This window comes from Lasiodiplodia theobromae (assembly GCF_012971845.1).
Source record: "Lasiodiplodia theobromae strain AM2As chromosome Unknown scaffold_30, whole genome shotgun sequence".
Lineage (NCBI taxonomy): Eukaryota > Fungi > Ascomycota > Dothideomycetes > Botryosphaeriales > Botryosphaeriaceae > Lasiodiplodia > Lasiodiplodia theobromae.
The window spans coordinates 297,943-316,479 of NW_023336506.1; the positions used below are offsets into that span (position 1 = coordinate 297,943).

The window sequence follows — 18,537 nt, forward strand, 5'->3', positions numbered from 1 at the left end:
GGCTTAAGGATTAGCTGCCTACTGTAAAAGGAAAGTGGGTATCTCGTCAGCTGAAATCGACCTTTTCTGCTTCTGCTCCTTGTCCTTCCTCGCGCTCGGTCTTGCAGGCTGCTCAGGGCTTTTCTTGGGACTCTTTGCAGGAATGTCATCCTTCATCGTATCCAGTGCATCATGAGACCCTGCAAATGTATCAAAGAACGTGAATCTTGATGTTAGCACTTTGCGTTTGCTTGATTTGGAAGAAGTCGTAGTGTTCGTAGCGGTCACGGTGTTAGGAGTATTTCTAGCAGGTTCAGAGGTTGATGTTGATCGGTCCGAGGTGTTCACTTGACGCTGCGGGCTCGAACTAGAGACTGTCTGCTTCGTTAGTGGTAGACTAGGATGTCCCGACTGCTTGGGACGCTTCGGTGGCAGCATCGAAGGTTCTCGAGCTTTGGTGGAAGAACCAGACAACCGCCGCACAGACTCTTTGCTTATGCGTTTCCTGCCGGAAGAGAATGCGTCCAAATCATCCTCATCACTGCTAGCCTCAGCACGTCTGATTTCTTTCGCTAATCCTTCGAGCGAAGAGCGGGATCTGCTTCCTTTGGAAGGTTTCGGGACATCATGTCTGCTCGAAGACGGTCTCGACCCGGCACCAGCATAGCCGGCGGCAGCACGTGTCTTCGACTTGATGCCGGCTAGCGTTGCCAGCTGGCTTGACGAGTCCTGCGAGCCCGACATCAGGCCGCCAAGGTGTGGATCTCGGGCCCAGGGAGCCTCCTCCTCGAGCTCGTCTCTGCCTTTGTTGCCTCCCTCAATTCTGCGCAAAGCGTCGATTTGTCTTTCTGCCCGTGCTTTTGCTTCGTGCTTCATCTGTGACTCGACACTCAATTTGCCACGGGATACCACGGGCCGAACAATGTTCTGGGCAGCGGATGCATTCTTTTCGCGGGCCGCACGCTTCAGGCGGTGATATTCGGCATGGTGCAGATGTCGGGTAAATGTTCTCGCTGTATCGAGGAATTCATCTTCGACCATCATCCATGCGTCGTCGGCCGCAAGTCCCTCCTGCATGAATCTAGCTCAAATCAGATTGAGAACAACGATGGAGTGGTCGGGAGGAGCGTACTCTTGCTTCGGGGGCTGCGGCGGGGGCGAAGACGACGGCGTACGAGCTACAGAACATCAGCGCTGGCGGACGCGCGTAGATTTAGCAGCATACTGGCGCGAGCCTTTCCCTTGGGTCGGGGAGTGCTGGCAGCGGGAGCATCGAGATCGTCTAGAGAGTCGGGAGATTGCAGGCGGCGCTTCTTGACGGATGCCTCAGCCGGCTTCGAGTCGGATTTCTCGCTGAGCCATGGCAATTTGCGGGGCATGATGATGGCGAGGCGAGAGAAGGCAGAAGAAGAGGCAAGCGCGCATGACGCGCCGAGTGGTGACACCTAGTGAGCAGGCGCGGCGCGGCGCGTCAGACCGCCGAGGGGCACGCGCACCTGCCGTGTCGATTGCCAGGGTCTTGTGCTGCACTGGGCCCCGCGTCATAGGCGCAGGGCGCGCGCCCTGCAGCTGGACATTTCGGAGCCTGCTACATCTGCCCTTTAAGCCTCCACCTGGCATCTCTGCCTCCCTGCACCCTCCGCCCTCCTTCAATTATTGACACGCTCGCTCACGACTGCTACCCGATCCTTCCGCGCTCTGGCTGCGCCGATCGTTAGCAGTCATGCCCGCCATCAGCACTCGCATCCGCATCCTCTGTTAAGCTACTTTTCTCCCGCGCAGGCTCGCAACTAGCTTGGCAGCATGCCTTCACAATTCTTCCGCTCCCCGCTCGACGACACCGATACCTCGTACCAGAGCGACTCCTCTGGTGTCTACGAAGACGACCAACAAGAGAGCCTCGACGAGCCCGCCAATGTCTATGATCTTGCCCGCACCAAGTCCGCTGCATCTACATCCATCGAAGAGCTTTCCCGCTCCCTGCCAAAGAACTATGTTGGTGGGCAGCTTTTCGACCACCGAGAGGGTGTGCTCCATGCTCTGCTGGAGAGAAATTGTCTGCTTGAAGCCGTCGAAGAGCTAAATAGAACACGCGATCCGAAACATGACCGCCTCTACACCAAAGACGACCCTGAAGTTAAGGCCTGCGCAAAAGCCAATTTTTTCAAGGTTGCCTCAAGCCTTGCCGCCCACGGCATCAGCCAGTCTGGCCTTCACAGGGACGAGTTCAAGCCGCTCCGCGACAATTACAATCAGGCCCTCGATGTCGCCAAAGAACCAGGAGGTGGCGCCCTTGAGCGCCTTCGCAAGAAGTCCCCGGACAGGAACATCTATCGCTCGTCGAGTACTTTGGAATTGACCGGCCATGCCCACAACGAGACATCATCGCCCCAACGCTCGCCTGTTAGATTTGGTCCAGTGCCCCCAGGCCCTACTCCGGATATACTGCAAAGCATTGTTGGTCATGCACATCCGCTTCTGCCGCCTAGCTTCTCCATGGCGAGCTTTTACAACCTCCAAATAATCGGAAAAGGCGGATACGGCACTGTGTTTTCAGGCTATCACCCCCTCGATGGAGGCTTCTATGCCATCAAGCAAATCCCGCTTAGTGCCTCTCGTATGCGCAACATTCGCAGCAAAGGCCAAGCTGAGCTCGACGCTATTCTAAAGGAGGTCCGAGCAATGCAAGGATTCGACCACCCAAACATCGTCCGTTACCACAGCGCTTGGCTTGAGCGACCTTCAGGAAGTCTCCATAATCTCGTGAAGGCCAACCAAAGGCTTCTAGAGTTCGGTTCTACCAACCTTTCAACCAACATGGAGTCAAGCGACGTCTCTGGCTCAATAGCAGGCCTCGAACCGACTTTCGACTCGAGGCTGGATTTATCAAGCCCAGATGATGGTATCGTTTTTGGCGAGGATTCTGCACCAGGCCCGACGGCTCACTCTGGCTACCATCTGCAAGCCCCTCGCAGCAGACGTCAGAGCTGCCGGACTTCCTCCTCACCGGCTAAATCCGAGCGACCGGAATCGGAGCTCGGGGATCCCATAGACTTTCTCTCGCCCACCAAGCAGTCGCGGAGGCGCAGAGAAAGCCACAATACACTATCTTCGTCTGTCTCGAGGAAGAGTTTCGTCCACAGCACCGATGATGAGTTTGATGAAGAAGTTGAAAGAGACTTCGCTAATCTTGCACTCTCGGGACCGCGGGAGAACTCGTTCGGAATGGACATTGTTTTTGAGGATGACTACCATGCCCATCCACAACGTCGCACAGACCCAAGGACGCCCAGATGCTCTGATATATCACAGATCAACTTGGCGCTTCACATTCAGATGGCGCTTTACCCAATGACTCTGGCTGACTACCTCAAAGTTGAGACGGACTGTCTCACAGTGGGTCCTGGGGATGACGCAAAAGACAAGACTGATGATGTGAAGTATCGCCACTGCTTCCATGTGAAACCATCGCTCCAGATTCTTCTGGCAATTCTGGACGGTGTCCAGTATCTACATGCGCGTAGCATGGTTCATCGTGACCTTAAGCCCGCCAATATATTCTTGTCTCCGTGCGAGCAAGTCTACCGCCACAAGGGACACGTGCATCTCGGCGTGTGCAGGGAGTGTGCAAAAGTAGGCCCTTGTAGAGATCTCCAGATGGGCGTCCGCATTGGTGACTTTGGGCTCGTCACTGAGCTTGCCCGTGCTGGAGGAGATCAAGCACACGGCGCAGAAAAGGCGGTTGGGACCGAGTTCTACCGCCCACCGGGTCCAAGCCGCCAGCCGAGCGAGAAGTTGGACGTCTTCTCCCTTGGAGTCATTGCGTTTGAGCTGCTGTGGAAGTTCGATACTAGTAAGTCCTTTCTTGGATTATACTCTCTATGACGTGGGGGATGAGTACTACCCTCAGTCTCTACTTTTGCCATGACATCCAACGCCTCTTTACTAACTTTTGATCCAGAGTCAGAACGAATCCACACTCTTAGCGAGCTCAAGCTCGGGAGGCTCCCTCCTCTCTTTACACCAAAGCTGGAGGGATGCGGTACGCGCATTGCTGAGCTTATTCAAGGCATGCTGCGGAGTGACGACGACGAACGTCTCTCATGTGCTGAAGTCCAGAAAGAAGTGGAAGATATCATTGCGACTTGGGATACGTGACTGATGGGAATTGACAATTTTGACGCATCGATGACGCTGGAGTCCATTTCAGACTCAAGCTAGAATTTTTGAGGGTCGCGCAGGAAGTAAGTGGCGGAGTACTTGCCTACTGGGTGAGTGATCTAACCTACCTATCAGAGAAACCGCTACTTGCTCTTTGGCGGAGGCATGGGGTTCCGCGTCCTCCAGCCCACCAATCTCCACTCTTTTGCATCGCATCGACGGAAGCAGAATTCTCAACTCAACCCCATCACGAGTAAAGAGGTCTGTGTAAAGGAGATACACGTCCAGGTCAGGTTGGTCATCTGGCTGCGAGTGGCTACTGTTTGAACTTGTACAGGTCTGTGAATAATTACACGGTGCCCAGAGTACCTAGGATAGGAAATCAATCACATGGATTCTCGAGGACTCCCCCCAAGCATCGAGCAATGGCGGCGTCAGGTGTGCCGCGCAATGAACTGCCGTCAATTCTACAGCGACCCGTCGATCCCCGCCACAGCTTTCGTAATCGTATGCTCGCTCTATACATTCTTTCTATGCGATCGTTCAAAGCAACTATGCCCAGCTCTGCCTTAGAAAAATAACATATGTGGGTAGCTGAAGCTATCGTCCGGGCGTGTATGTAGAATTTTTAATGCGACATTCTCGTCCGGACGATAGCTTCAACTACCCACGTATGTTATTTTCTGAGGCAAAGCTGTCGGCTGCGAGAGGGGGCTGTAGGTAGCTGGTGTTGTGGCGCGTGCACCAGGCTGCGCCTTCGCCCAAAGGTGACGACGCGTCCCGTCCCCACCATCTTCTTACGCACGCTTCCGCGTCCTCTCCCCGTGAAACATTCTGGTCCGACTGGCGGGTTGGCCCGAGAAGCCCACCGAAACGCGTTGTTTGCCCCTCGGCATGTCTTTCGTACGGCTCAAAGTGGCAAGACCTCAGCCACCCAGCATGGGATGATGCTCAGTAGCCTGACCAATACCGCAGCTTTGGTGTGGCAGGAGACCCACTTGTGCGTTCATAGTCGTCGTTGTCAGACATGGCTGGAGCAAACATGGGTCGAGGTTTCCGATTCTCAACGGCATCCACAGGCCTTCGGTGTGGAATGCATTACGATCAAGCGTGTTTCGACAGCCCGCCTTCACGGCCGAACGGTTGGCTGCCAGCCACGTTTGTTCGTCCCTTCGACATTTATATTCGTTTCAGGATGCCCTGGTCTTTCTGTCCATCATCCCTCATTTCCCTCGCCGGTTAACCCCACACCCACTTTCGGTAGGGCTGGTTCAGTGCCCAACAACATCAATTTCTGGATAACCTTATTCTTATCTCATCGTTTCGTCCAACCATTCTTCTTAAAAATGAAGAGTTATGCAGCTATCGCAGCTGTGGGCGCCCTTGCGGCCCGTAGCGCCCATGCCTCCCCGTTCCCACAAGCAGTGACCGCTGCAATCTCTCCTAGTGGTGCTGCTCCGTCTGGCTGCAGTGCTAGTTACAGTGGATCTTTCGGGATCGCCGTCGTCGTTATTTCTTCTGCAAGTGGCGTGGCAACCTTGTCATCAATGTAGGACACTTTTCCACCGAGAATTTTATGAAGCAGGCATGCTAACTCCACTGTAGGGCTACGGCCAGTAACGCTGGCGATGTCTATATTATTTCACAGACTAGCGATGGCCAAATCCAGGTCCCGACGACTGGTGTCACCACACCCGTCTACACGCCAGACTACACCTCCGTCATCCCCATCTCCGAGATCAGCGACGGCCAGCCCCAGGCACCTGCTGGCACGCCGACCACCACTCCAACAACGTCTCTAAAGAGCCGCTGTAGGACGCCTGTCAGCTCCTCCTCCACCGAAGAAGCCACAACCGTCGTCCCCGTCTCCGAAATCAGCGACGGCCAGCCGCAAGCTCCAGCCGGTACCACCGCCACCATCGTAACCTACGTCGCCGCCACCACCACCACCACCACCCCGACGTCCTCTTCTTGCAGCTCCTCAGCAGCCACCAGCGTCGCCGCCGTCTCGCAAATCTCCGACGGCCAGATCCAATCGCCCACCGACGAGAAGAAGAAGAAGAACAAGCGCAGCCTGACAGCTTGCCCGACCAGCAGCACTCTCACCCTCACCCTGGCCGACGGCGTCCTGCACGATGCGCACAACCGCACCGGCTACATCGCGTCCAACTACCAGTTCCAGTTCGACGCCCCACCGCAGGCCGGCGCCTTGTACACGGCCGGGTTCAGCGTTTGCAGCGAAGACGGCACCGCCTCGTTGGCGCTCGGCGGGAGCAAGACGTGGTACAGGTGCTTGAGCGGCGACTTCTACAACCTGTATGATCGGTGGTGGGCGGCGCAGTGCGAGGAAGTGAAGATCGAGATTGTGGAGTTTGCTGATTGCGAGTAAGTTAGATAGGGAGGAAGGTAGATGTATGTGCTGTACAGAGTGTATTTGGAACGAGGAGGAGGGTGGAAATCCTTTGCTTGCATTTAAAGTGTTCATACGTCTTTGAGATACGCTACATTTATGAACTTACGTTGCTCATGGTCTTGATAGAGGTTGTATAGCAATATATTACCCTGCTTGTGTGGACAGTTAAATCCAATATCAAAATTACCACGTATTTCTATGCAGTTGATTTCAACTGCCCATGGTGAAGAACTCACAGAGGAATACTGCTACCGAAGGCTAGCGCGAAGTATTAATAGTAGGATCCTAGAATAAGAGATAATTGTTATCCAGCAACTTTTTTTAAACACAGAACAGAAGCTATCGCAGGCGTGGATGCATAATTATTAATTGGACATTTACGACCGGACAATCGCTTCAACTACCCATAACTTGAGCGAAAAGAAAGGAAGAACAAATCACGGGGGCCTTCGGCTAGGATACCCTTCTCCAGCATCGCTTATGAGGCAATGAGAGCTCAGTCTTGTACCATCCACCGTGCCATCACTCTTTATGCTGCCTAAGGGGTGGCACCGTGCAGAACGTAAACACATATAAGAATATGCAGCAAGAGGAGACTTTACGGAGTACTAATACCAATCAAACATATGTCACCGTCCACAGAACAGTTTAGAGATGATTCTTTAATATCTTATTCAACTCCTGTAGCCCCCTATCTTTCCAGTCTCTGTTCTTAATTCACAAAACTCTATCGGGAATCAAGCCAAAAAAGAGAACCCGCTGTGCATGTCGCTGAAGATCTGGCTGGCATCGCAGCCGAAAAAAGAAGTGACGGAGAAAAGAGATAAGACGCTACCGCATTTTACATGAGCGAAGAAAAGGTGCAAAACGTCATTTCCCCTACAACTGCGCCCTCTCGCCGCCTAAGCTTTTTGTCAAGAATGTCGAAAAGTACTCATTCAGTGCATCCACGGTGCCGCTACCTTCGACGAGCTTGACAACGCAGCCAACGTATCCATCTGGCCTCACGACGACAACGCCGCCCGTCTCCTCGCTCAAGCCCATCTTCGCGTGGGCAGCGGCGCTCGCGTCGGGCACGCGCTGGTCCCACACATCGTCGGCATAGACGAGATCGCGGTAGCGAGCCAGAATTTCGGGCAGGTCCTCCAGAATCTCGATCTGGGTACGCTTGGCGGCGAAGACGGTGGCGAAGGTGAAGAAAGGGCTGTGAGGGTTGTAGCGCTCGTGGTACGACACGGCCTTCTCGTCCGGGACGGCGTAGGCCGAGAGGAAGCTGCCCTTGCGGCGCAGGGCAGTGTTGAAGTCGGCAAGAGCCTGGTGCGTGCGTTGCGGAGCGCCGCCGAAGACGTAGATACGGTAGGCACCGTTTAGCGGAATCTCCTGCTCCAGATGCACGACGTTGGCGTCGACAACGCGAGTGACGGTGGCGGGCGTGAGAATGCGGCCAGTGCGGAGCTTGGTGGTGCCGGCGGCATGATCGAGGAAGAGGGACGAACGCGACGAGGTAGGGTGCTCAGCGGACCAGTTGAAGATGTTGGGATTGTAGGCCACGCCGTAGCCAGAGGTGAACTCGCAGCTCTCCTTGAACGTCTTGATGAAATTGTTCTCTTCGACTGGCTGGTCTTTGGCATGCTGATTGGCGGCGCCGACCTCTCCGGCCGAGGGCAGGCGCTCGGAGAAAAGTTTGGCGTACTTGGCGTCGAAGTTGAGGAGGTTGTCGGCGATGAGGCGACGTTCCGACTCGTACGTCTTGAGAATGTCGCGTTTTGCCAGGCCGGATTCGACATGGTGGATCTTCCAAGCCAGGTTGGCAGCGTCGAGGAAGGCGGTGTTCATTCCCTGGCCAGCCTTGGGGCTGTGCGTGTGGCAGCAATCGCCGCCCATGAAGACACGCTCGTCGAGCGTGTATTTATCAGCCAGGCCCTGGCCGATGGGGTAGACAGAGTACCATTCGACGCGATCCCACTTGATGTAGTAAGGAGCAAGGATGGCTTTGGCATGGTTCTGGACCTCCTCTTCAGTAGCCGTCTTCCGAGGGTTCCAGTCGGGGTCTGTCGAAGAGGCAATCTGGATGTACAGGCGGACCATGTTGTCTTCACGGGGGATGACCATGATGGATCCGTGGTCGGAGTGGATGGTGCATTTCATCTGGATTTAGGGTTAGCAGTGTGCGCGTACAGGCAGGGGATAGTGAAGTACCTTGATATCAGGGAAATCGGTCTGAACAACACCGTCCATGACGCCCCACACGTGAGCGATGGGGTCCTTGTGTCTGATTTGCACGCCCAGCTGGTTCCGGACAAAGCTTCTTGCACCCTCGCCGCTGAAGAGATACTTTGCGCGGACAGTCTCCTTCTCTTGGCCGTTGACGTGGGCAATGCTGACCTCGACGGGATAGTCGGCATCCTTGGCGTCGTTCTGGAAGCCGGTAATGGTCCAGGGTCTTTGGATGGTGCCGCCGTTCTTCTCGATGTCGTCGATGAAGACGCGCTCAATCAGGCCCTGGTGCAGCAGGGTGGTGAAGGGGTAGCGGGCGTCGATGAACTTGGGACAGCTGGCCCAGGTACCGGTGCGGTGGATGCCGGAGTTGCAGGGGTCCCAGAAGGCGACCTCGTAGACCTTGGCAGGGTCGTGGGCCATGATCTTCCGCTTCAGGCCCATGTTCCGCAGCAAGTCAAGCGAGCGGGGCTGGATGCCGTCGGCGCGGCCAGTAGGGGTGGGCTCGGGACGGTTGTCGATGTGCTTGATCTTGTAGCCCCAGCGCTGCAGTTGGCAGGACAGCATCAGGCCGACGGGGCCGGCGCCGATGATGACGATGTCGTACTTTTCCATTTTGACGGGGGGAGGCAAGGTGCGGCGCAGCACCGTGATTGGCAGGCTGAGGCTGGGAGAGAGGGGTGGTGAAGCGGACTCGAGGTGAGAGGCATGGTGGTAGATAAAGGGAGATGCCGATTCGGCATCGGTAATGCAGCACGAGGCTGAAGTAGCGCGGCAGCAAAATACGGGAGCGTTGGAGAGAGGTTGTTCGCCGCGTTTCCCAGCCGTGGACTGTGCGCTGCGGGGAGATGGCGGCGAGCACAACGCGGCTGTAAAATCGGCAGGTGGCTGCTACGGAATCCGGGGTCGGCAAGTCTCACTGCCTCGGGCGCTAGATCCACTCCGGAAACCGCGACACACCCTTCGGCCCACTCAACCTTGCCTTTCCCCACACTTTCACCACCAGATGACTTCGATACGCCCCTGATTCGCCCATCCCGGCCACCCGAGCGACACCGAGGTCTTGCATCATCTCCCGGGAGCGCGCAGCTAGTCATTTCGGAATCGTCACTGGGGTGTATCTCGGAGGCGTCTGTCTCGGAGACGTGTGCTTGCTGACTCGCTGCGGCCATCAACCAAAACGGCTACGCCGTGTAATCAAGCAACATCATCGCCTGCATCTGTGAATAAAAAGAACACCGTCCTGCTAATCGCCGAATACCCCGAAAAGCCCAGCCAATCACCAGCCCAACCAGACGATCACTAGAGCTAAACACCATGTCAACCCCTCAAGCTTACTTTGACGATAACCGACCAACCGAGCCCATCACAGAGGACGGCTTCATAAAACGGATGCCCTCTGTGCTCGATTCCGCCTTGCACTGCAACCAACATGCCTTTCCTTGATGCCGTCCTCGGCTTCGCTGCCGACCACAAACTCGCTGTCTTTGTGCTGGGCCCGGCGCTGGCAATATTTGCATACGTAGTCTATCAGCTCTATCTATCGCCCTTGGCCAAGATTCCTGGCCCGTTCTCTGCGAAACTTTCGCGGCTATGGATCACCAAACATTCCTGGGACGGTGATATGCATCGGACCGTCATTGAGCTCCACAACAAGCACGGGAACCTGGTTCGCACTGGCCCAAATGAAGTGTAAGTCGACAAATCGTACCGAATTTGGTGTTCATTTGCTCATCGTGCATCAGGAGCGTGGCCGACCTCTCGGCCATCAAGAAAATCTACGGTGAGCACTCCTACCCCGTGCAATTCTCCGTTATTGACGCCTTCGCAAAGGTGCTGGAACCAAGTTCCAGAAGTCCGAGTGGTACGGTGTCTGGCAGGGACGAAGGAAATTCGACCTTTTCGCCGGCCGTGATGAAGCAATCCATGGCCAGCACCGCCGTCTCGTCGCCAGAGCGTATTCAATGGATGCCCTCAAGGATCTCGAACAGTACGTCGATGAGTCCATCAAGGTCTTCATGCAGAACATGAACGAAAGGGCCGGCAAACCTATGAATATGGGCAACTGGGTCCAGCTCTTTGCTTTTGGTACGTCTTTAAGCAACCAAGACTATCTCCTCCGCTTACACTCTACAGACATTATCGGAGAAATCACCTTTAGCAAGCGCTTCGGCTTCATGGACGTTGGTGCAGATGATGGCTCGTTCCAAGCCATCGAGATGGCTCTGCGCTCAGCTGCTTGGCTTGGTCAAGTACCATGGATTTTCTGGCTTCACGACTACCTTTCGCCTTACATCGGCAACTATCTGGGTATTACTGCTCGCAATGGTTCACTGCGTCAGTTCGCTTTGCGCGAAACCGAAGCTCGTAAGGACCGCGGCAGCGACCGGAAGGATATCCTGAGCAAGCTCTTCGCTGTCCACAAAGAACGCCCTGTCGATTTCGACTACAGCGATCTCGTCTCCATGGCCAGCTCCAACATCTTTGCTGGAAGTGATACCACGGCCATCTCGACCCGCGCAATCATCTACTACCTGCTAAAGAACCCTGAGTGCAAGCAGAGGCTCGTCGACGAGATCAACCAGTTCCGCAGCCAGGGCAAGATCAGTGACCCCGTCACCCTGGATGAGGCAAACAACATGCCCTATCTGCAAGCTATCATGTACGAGGCTCTCCGCTGTCATCCGGCCGTGGGGATGAGCCTTCCGCGCGTCGTTCCTCCCGGAGGTACCGAGATTGACGGCACGTACCTGCCTGCAGGTGTGAGTATTCTTCTGGCCGCCCTTCCACACTTGTTTCGCTAACGTGTGCTGGCAGACTGTCGTTGGAGTGAATCCATGGGTCGTACACCGCAACAAGGAAGTCTATGGAGATGATGTCGAGGCTTTCCGACCTGAAAGATGGTTGAAAGATAATACTGGTGATATGCGTAAGCCCCAATCGCTCTCGCCTGGCAACGTCGCATGTAAGCTGACGAGAGACAAGACCGGTTCTTCTTCGCTTTTGGCTCGGGTGCTAGGACTTGCATTGGCCGGAGTAAGTCAACCAGAAAATGACCAAATCACTTCGGTAGCTAACTATCACAGACATTAGTTGGATGGAGATGTCCAAGGTATGCGCAACTGGGATAGACAACTGACGGGGCTCATTACTGACCAATGGCAGCTTATACCAACTCTCTTCATGCATTATGATTTGCAGTTTGTAGACCCTGAGTCACAGTGGACAGAGACCTGCTGGTGAGTTGGTTGACCGCTACATGGGATATGCATTACTAATTCGTGTAGGTGGTTTGTGATGCAACAGGGTATCAACGTAGTTCTGCGGCCCCGATACTAAATGTATCTATGTCGCGGCGGCTTGCGGAAGACTTTACGGCCTTGAATTTTCTGTCCCTCCTGGCAATCCCGTCTCTCTCTCTCTCTCTCTTTTCCTTTTAAGGAAAGATTTAAAAATGATATCGAAGAGCTTACCCATTGCGGCTATATTTGAGTACCGTACTTAAATATGAAACAATTAAGCGGCGCTTCTACAGAGGGGTATTCCAGTCGAAGACTAACGTAAATTTGTCTTTCGCTCATGTCATAGGTAGTTGGAGCTATCATCCGGACGGGAATGTACAATTGTTAATTCTACACCTACATCCGGATGATAGCTTCAACTACCTACTTATGTCCTTTTTCATACATATGTTTAAAAAAGCTGAGGCATAATTACGCCATGTCCCAAGGGTCCTATTATTCCTCACGTTGGGCTTCGGTTACAATACCCCTGTAGCACTCAACATTACGTTCATCGCTACGAGCGTATCAAGGCTAAAAGAGGTGGCAGACGGATATTGACTCTCAACCTGGGTATTCCTTCCATTTGAGACCACTACACAGACGCTTATTGCCGAGACTGGATCCTTGGATCTTCTGGCCAATCCACGCACTAATCCACAGCTGGAGATTGCTCTTATTATAAAAGATTTTTGTAAAACTTGTGCGACGAATATGCTAACCCGATCGCAGCCTCCTCTGATCTCCCAGTCAGTGTAGAACCACATCCATTCCTCTTTTCGCATGGTCCGAATGTTGAGCATTTACTCGGCTCGACTTCTCCGGACCGTGCTCCGCAAGGGTCCCTCCCCACATGCTCGCTGGTCGCAGTCACAGCACAAGTTTCCATGATTCACGAATGAAGCGTCTAGAACCGAATAGGGGTCGTTTTCTAAGCACAAACGTTTGTTTCCCTATGTCTTCCAATACTCTTCCGTATCTCGAAGGGTTGGCAGGAGCAGTTGTGCGAGGTTGTTCAGGTTCAACCGGCATTGAAACCAAGTTCGGTTTTCCTTACGCAACCACGGAGCCTCTCACCCATGACCCTTGCCGCTTGGCTTCCCCAAACGAGTAACAGCGTCGCACGAGAAGTGAGGGGTAAGCGTAACATCTCAGGCCACTGGTGCATCATAAGAAGCAAAGCAGGAGAAAGGTTTATAAGGGAGACGTGTCCCACATCTGCGCATACCTTTTTCTCCTTTTTTTCCTCCATACATATGAGAATACAAATGGCGAGAACTTACTCCAGCGACGTTCCTTCGTTTCTCTAAACAAAATTTCATTGGACGGCCGCCTTTGCCTCACTTGCCAAGATACACCTTGCCACGTGCTACAGAATATTTCAAGGCGGTCGGCGATTGTCTCCAAGACATCCCCATTCTGTGGCCGTTTGCGAATGTAGTCTGCCGACATATCGATATACAGAGGGGTATTGTAGCCGAAGGCTAGGGCGGAGAATTGTAGGGCACTGGAACAAGGGACTATGCCCTGACCCTTTTATTTTTCCTTTTTTTTTAAAAAAAAAAAGGACATATTTGGGTAGTTAGGGCTATCGTCCGGACGTGAGCGATGATAAATCCACGCTAGCCTTCGTGTATGGCGACCTCTCACAATTGCAGTGTTCGTTTAGTCAATGACTTCTATTTCGTGCAAGGATACGTTACGATGTATCTCTTTACATAGTGGGCAAAGCTCTTAACGCAGCGCTGTATAGATTGCACATTACTTGAACCTCGCAAATATATCTTCCTCACCCGCGAATAATGCCCCTATCTTCTCCGTACATCTCGCTGCCGCCGCCCTAGGTACCACCCCAAAGTCCGCGCTCTAGCTCAAGAAGCATTTATTCTTCCGTACGACCGTCACTCTATTCGCTGCGAACACCGGCACCGGCCTCGCGGCGGCCAACGCCTAAGATGACGACCTACGGAGACACGATAACGATAGTAGCGAGGAGTAAAAGAAAGATATACAGAAGGTAGCGGCACGTAAACATTTTCATGGGGGAGTTGGTGTTGCAGGCCAAAGCCGACGTTAAGCGTCCCACGTACATGCGGGGAAGCGGAGAAGACTTAAACCCGACTCGTCCATAACCACATACGGGAAGACGCTCGAGCGTCCTCCCTGCAGTGACCCGAGTCATTTCCACTGGTGCGTAGTCTGGATCGCGCTTGATGCAGGTACTGCCGAAAGAGGCACGACGGCGTGGATCTAGCATGGTAAATCGACTTCGATTGCTATATTTGCCGCCTGCATCGGTCGTCTTGAAACCACACCTCTGGGTGCATACGTGCAGCTCTAACGCCCTCCGTTCCGTCCGTTTTGGTATCCCCGATGCCCTCAAAATATGAATGGTAGAATGCGCCTGTTATGCCGAACGCTCAAAAGCCAATAAAAGGTATCAGACAAAGAAAGAAAAGGCACAGATTATCATGCGGCAGTGGGCAGCGAGTCCTTCTTCAACACCTCCTGCACGAGTCCGAGGGCGAGATCCTGGACCTGCGGCATGGTTCCGCTGACGTCAACGGCGAGGACGTCCTTGGAGAGCTCCTCTTGGTCCGGCTCCTCCAGGCTCTCGAACTGGCTGCGCACCATGTTGTCCTTCATGTAGTGGCCCGGGCGCGCGCGCACTCTTGCCATCAGCATTTCCTCGGTGGCCTGGAGATAGACAAAGTGGACAAGGACCCTGGCGTTGTTGTACGAAGCGACGCGGATGACGTCGCGGTACTTCTTCTTCAGGGCGCTGCAAGTCACGACGACGCCGGATGCGCCGGTTTCCAGCTCGCGGACGGCTTGCTCGCGGAGCAGGATAAGCCAGTCCCAGCGGTCAGCATCGGTCAAGGGAATGCCGTTGCCCATTTTCTCGATGTTGGCCTTGGGGTGGTACTGCGACAGTGAGTCAGGCTGATGCACGCCTAGCTGGGCAATGGGAGAAACGAACCTCATCGCCCTCGACGTAGGGCAGCTGCAGCTGGTCGGCGAGGTACTTCGCGACGGTGCTCTTTCCGCAGCCGGCGGGGCCGGTGATGATCCAGATGTGGCGGTGGTGCGGCTGTGCTCGCACACCATTGGTGGCGGGCATGACCGGCGCCAAATTGGTGCTGGCCGGCTGGGCGCCGTAGAGCGACGGAGCAGTGTGGTCGTAGGTCAACATGGTGTCGCAGTGGCCGGGGAGACGGTATCGCCAAGGGGAAGGAGGTATGCGCGAATTGTTGCGTGCGAGAGGGAGGCCCGGGGGCGCGGCTTATATGTTGGCAGGCTGTCTATGACGGGGAAGCGGGTCGAAGTGCAGTCGCGAGGGCTAGAGTGGGCGGATTGGGGTTATTATGAGAAGCATCTGCGACGGCTGGGCAGGCAGACAGACCAGCGAGCGGCCTGAGAGAGCACCAGCCTCAGCCAGGGCGGTTGACATCACCCCCGGGCGCTCGGAAAAGATCTCACGCTTCCGGCTCGCGTTTTGCAGGCGTTCGCGAAGGCGCTGGAAGCCGGTCGGAGACGGGGGCGAATGGGAGGGCGCAGCTGGGCCGGTCGGCGTTTGACGGCAGCGCCTAGCGTGGGACAGAGGCGGATCAAAGGTCTCACCGTGGCCCGCCCCCGCAGTCTTGTTTGTCAGAGTTGCATGGCAGCGTGCTCCCCTCCAATTCATTGCCAGCTCACTGCGTCGGAAATGCGGCGGCGGAGCTGCCAGCGGGCCACATTTCCACATGCAGCCACGCAGCCATCACGAGGCCGCCCCGCAAAGTGCTGGGCAGTGACGCGGGCCCAGTGCTGCCGCCCAGCTCCGCTGCCCAACGATCCGCCCTCGGGCGCGTGGGGGTCGCCCGTGGCGCATCGGCAACCTAATTCCAGCAACGGAACACGCTCGCGGCAGGCAATTCGGCGCGGCCTGCTGCATCTTTCATCGCTCGAGTGAGGGCTGCCCCCGGCCGGCCTAGCGCGCTCCAAACAAGGGGGCGGGCGGCTGCATCCGCGCATGGGGCGCGGCTCCCCGAGGGGTGCGGCTCCTGCACGGCGCCGAAGCGAAGGGTCATTCCAGCGTGATGAGTGCGATCGCCTGCGGGCTGCGGGCGTGTCTCGCCGTGGGCCGTGGCTGCCACGAGTACGTAAACGCTCGTAAGGCTGAGGCCAAGCTTCTTCCAGAATTTGCGACCAAATTTCCCTCCTGAGCGCTAGCGCCGCCCTGCGCCGAGCATTAGCCGGGGAAGCTGCGTAGCCGGACGGAGCTGCGACATCACCAGCAACCACAACACCCGCCAAGCCCCGCCATCGCGACCGCGCCCGTCTGTGCCTCCGTCGACCGACCGCCGTACACCGATCCGGGGCCCCGCGATCCACCATGTCGATCTTCTTCTCGACCCCGGTCGACATCGACATCGTCCTGGAGGACAGCGATGATCGCGCCATGGTCGACACCAAGCTCGACAAGAGCCGCCGCGAGAAGGTGCCGCTCTACATGGACGGCGAGTCCGTCAAGGGCCAGGTGACGATTCGCCCCAAGGATGGCAAGCGCCTGGAGCACACCGGCATCAAAGTGCAATTCATCGGGACCATAGGTCTGTCTGCCTGACGCCCGAGGGGCTATCGACGCGGGGCTGACAATCGGCAGAAATGTTCTTTGACCGCGGCAACCACTACGAGTTCTTGTCATTGGGCCAGGAGCTTGCCGCCCCCGGCGACCTGCAGCACCCCCAGACCTTCGATTTCAACTTCAAGAACGTCGAGAAGCAATACGAGTCGTACAATGGCATCAACGTGAAGCTGCGCTACTTCGTGCGCGTCACCGTGTCGCGGCGGATGGCCGATGTGGTGCGCGAGAAGGACATCTGGGTCTACTCGTACAGGATACCCCCGGAGACCAACAGCTCCATCAAGATGGACGTCGGTATCGAGGACTGCCTGCACATTGAATTCGAATACTCCAAATCCAAGTACCACCTGAAGGACGTCATCGTTGGCCGCATCTACTTCCTGCTGGTCCGATTAAAGATCAAGCACATGGAGCTGTCCATTATCAGGAGGGAAACGACGGGCGCTGCGCCAAACCAGTACAATGAGAGCGAGACGTTGGTTCGGTTCGAGGTATGGCGCATCCACAACCAACATGCTCGGCACCCAGCTAACGCACCCCCAGATCATGGATGGTTCGCCTTCCAGAGGTAAGCAGCCTACAGGCTCCCATTCGGTGGGAAGCACCATCATGTTGACAATGGCCAGGCGAGACTATACCGATTAGACTCTTCCTTGGAGGCTTCGATCTTACACCGACGTTCCGCGAGGTCAATAAGAAATACTCGACTCGCTACTATCTCAGTCTGGTCCTCATTGACGAAGGTAAAGCGTTTTTGTCATCGACGCTTGATGCCAATTCTAGCGCTAATAAACACCACTTTGTCTAGACGCCCGCCGTTACTTCAAGCAGTCGGAGATCGTTCTTTACCGACAGGCACCCGATGGCCTTGCGCAAGCGGTGACGAAGGAACAGCCGATCATCACTCCCCCATGAAAAATAGCCGCAAGAACCGGACGAATCATGGAATGCGAACCCGACGAATTCCCTGCACCTTGCTTACCCGAGTCGACGGTCGACCCAAGATACTAGACCCGAGATCGCGACGCACGCTGCAAGGTCACGCACAAATCGAGTGATGCCATGTGGCGAGCTTATGCAGCTAGCTCTGGCGTGTGGCTTCACACAGGTCACTCACGCTGGCGGATAATTATCCGCCCTTCCGTTTTCGCATCCCCGCCCACACATTTACGACCCCATTGAGTGATACCGAGAGTATGAGAATCTTGTAATTACTATCCCCATAACAAACCCCAAATGTCATGATCAACTTGCTTGACCCACGCCTGAAGCAATGTGCTACTGCAGTAGACTTCAACGGCTACGAGGCCAACGCCGTGAATCCACAACGTCTCCGCGATCCTACAAAGGAGCATGCGCCTTGCTGGTATGCATCAGTTTATTGGTTTCAGAAGATTTCAGCCCTCTGTGCCTGTCAGAATACTGTACTATTCTTACGTGAGTAGCTGAAAGAACTGCCGGACGTAGGCGTGACGTACTGGATTCAACTACTCAAGCGAGCAAGCAGTGAGCGGGCAGCGTGCGTCTTATGATGAACCCACACAGGACAGTAATCGCGATGAGATTACGAAAAAGGGCACGCCAACGGGATCTAATAGAAGTGCCAGTGAAGCGTTGCGACCCATTTGTCTCTTGCGGCCAGTGACTGTTTCATTTGTATTTTCCTCTTGCTTGTGAGAGCGTTCCTAACTGAGACTTGTTACCCCTCGTTGGATGCTGCTGTCCTCCACAATTTGGTCGTATATTTGTGGAAATGGAATGGCCAGCGTACTCAACATAGACTAATCCGGCGCTACTACCGTGTCCATGGCCCCGTCCTTGAGCTAATGAGAATATCTCGTCTTCCATGAATAGCCCGC

The 18,537-nt window shown here is 55.1% G+C and overlaps 7 protein-coding genes across 7 annotated transcripts; 4 read left to right on the top strand and 3 right to left on the bottom strand.

Annotated features, from left to right (window-relative positions):
* Window positions 1–18: 18 nt before the first annotated feature.
* Window positions 19–1,358, bottom strand: LTHEOB_9147 (Transcription initiation factor iia subunit 2; the record flags this gene model as incomplete). The annotated part of the gene is made up of 4 exons (XM_035518703.1): window positions 19–179; window positions 348–1,060; window positions 1,112–1,157; window positions 1,205–1,358. 4 exons carry the CDS (start codon window positions 1,356–1,358, stop codon window positions 19–21), a joined length of 1,074 nt encoding a protein of 357 aa, XP_035369177.1.
* A 424-nt stretch (window positions 1,359–1,782) lies between these two features.
* Window positions 1,783–4,137, top strand: LTHEOB_9148 (Kinase-like protein; the record flags this gene model as incomplete). The annotated part of the gene is made up of 2 exons (XM_035518704.1): window positions 1,783–3,832; window positions 3,941–4,137. 2 exons carry the CDS (start codon window positions 1,783–1,785, stop codon window positions 4,135–4,137), a joined length of 2,247 nt encoding a protein of 748 aa, XP_035369178.1.
* A 1,349-nt stretch (window positions 4,138–5,486) lies between these two features.
* On the top strand, window positions 5,487–6,529 carry LTHEOB_9149 (Covalently-linked cell wall protein; the record flags this gene model as incomplete). The annotated part of the gene is made up of 2 exons (XM_035518705.1): window positions 5,487–5,599; window positions 5,746–6,529. The coding sequence occupies 2 exons, from the start codon at window positions 5,487–5,489 to the stop codon at window positions 6,527–6,529; spliced, it is 897 nt and encodes a 298-aa protein (XP_035369179.1).
* A 903-nt stretch (window positions 6,530–7,432) lies between these two features.
* On the bottom strand, window positions 7,433–9,385 carry LTHEOB_9150 (Phenol 2-monooxygenase; the record flags this gene model as incomplete). Its single annotated transcript, XM_035518707.1, has 2 exons — window positions 7,433–8,701; window positions 8,753–9,385. 2 exons carry the CDS (start codon window positions 9,383–9,385, stop codon window positions 7,433–7,435), a joined length of 1,902 nt encoding a protein of 633 aa, XP_035369180.1.
* Window positions 9,386–10,202: 817 nt separating this feature from the next.
* LTHEOB_9151 (Cytochrome p450 family protein) lies at window positions 10,203–12,109 on the top strand (the record flags this gene model as incomplete). Its single annotated transcript, XM_035518708.1, has 9 exons — window positions 10,203–10,462; window positions 10,516–10,553; window positions 10,604–10,858; window positions 10,907–11,532; window positions 11,588–11,699; window positions 11,756–11,806; window positions 11,857–11,882; window positions 11,936–12,009; window positions 12,058–12,109. 9 exons carry the CDS (start codon window positions 10,203–10,205, stop codon window positions 12,107–12,109), a joined length of 1,494 nt encoding a protein of 497 aa, XP_035369181.1.
* A 2,411-nt stretch (window positions 12,110–14,520) lies between these two features.
* On the bottom strand, window positions 14,521–15,244 carry LTHEOB_9152 (Thermosensitive gluconokinase; the record flags this gene model as incomplete). Its single annotated transcript, XM_035518709.1, has 2 exons — window positions 14,521–14,976; window positions 15,032–15,244. The coding sequence occupies 2 exons, from the start codon at window positions 15,242–15,244 to the stop codon at window positions 14,521–14,523; spliced, it is 669 nt and encodes a 222-aa protein (XP_035369182.1).
* Window positions 15,245–16,426: 1,182 nt separating this feature from the next.
* On the top strand, window positions 16,427–17,593 carry LTHEOB_9153 (Vacuolar protein sorting-associated protein 26; the record flags this gene model as incomplete). Its single annotated transcript, XM_035518710.1, has 5 exons — window positions 16,427–16,643; window positions 16,697–17,169; window positions 17,222–17,246; window positions 17,305–17,421; window positions 17,487–17,593. 5 exons carry the CDS (start codon window positions 16,427–16,429, stop codon window positions 17,591–17,593), a joined length of 939 nt encoding a protein of 312 aa, XP_035369183.1.
* Between the last annotated feature and the right edge of the window lie 944 nt (window positions 17,594–18,537).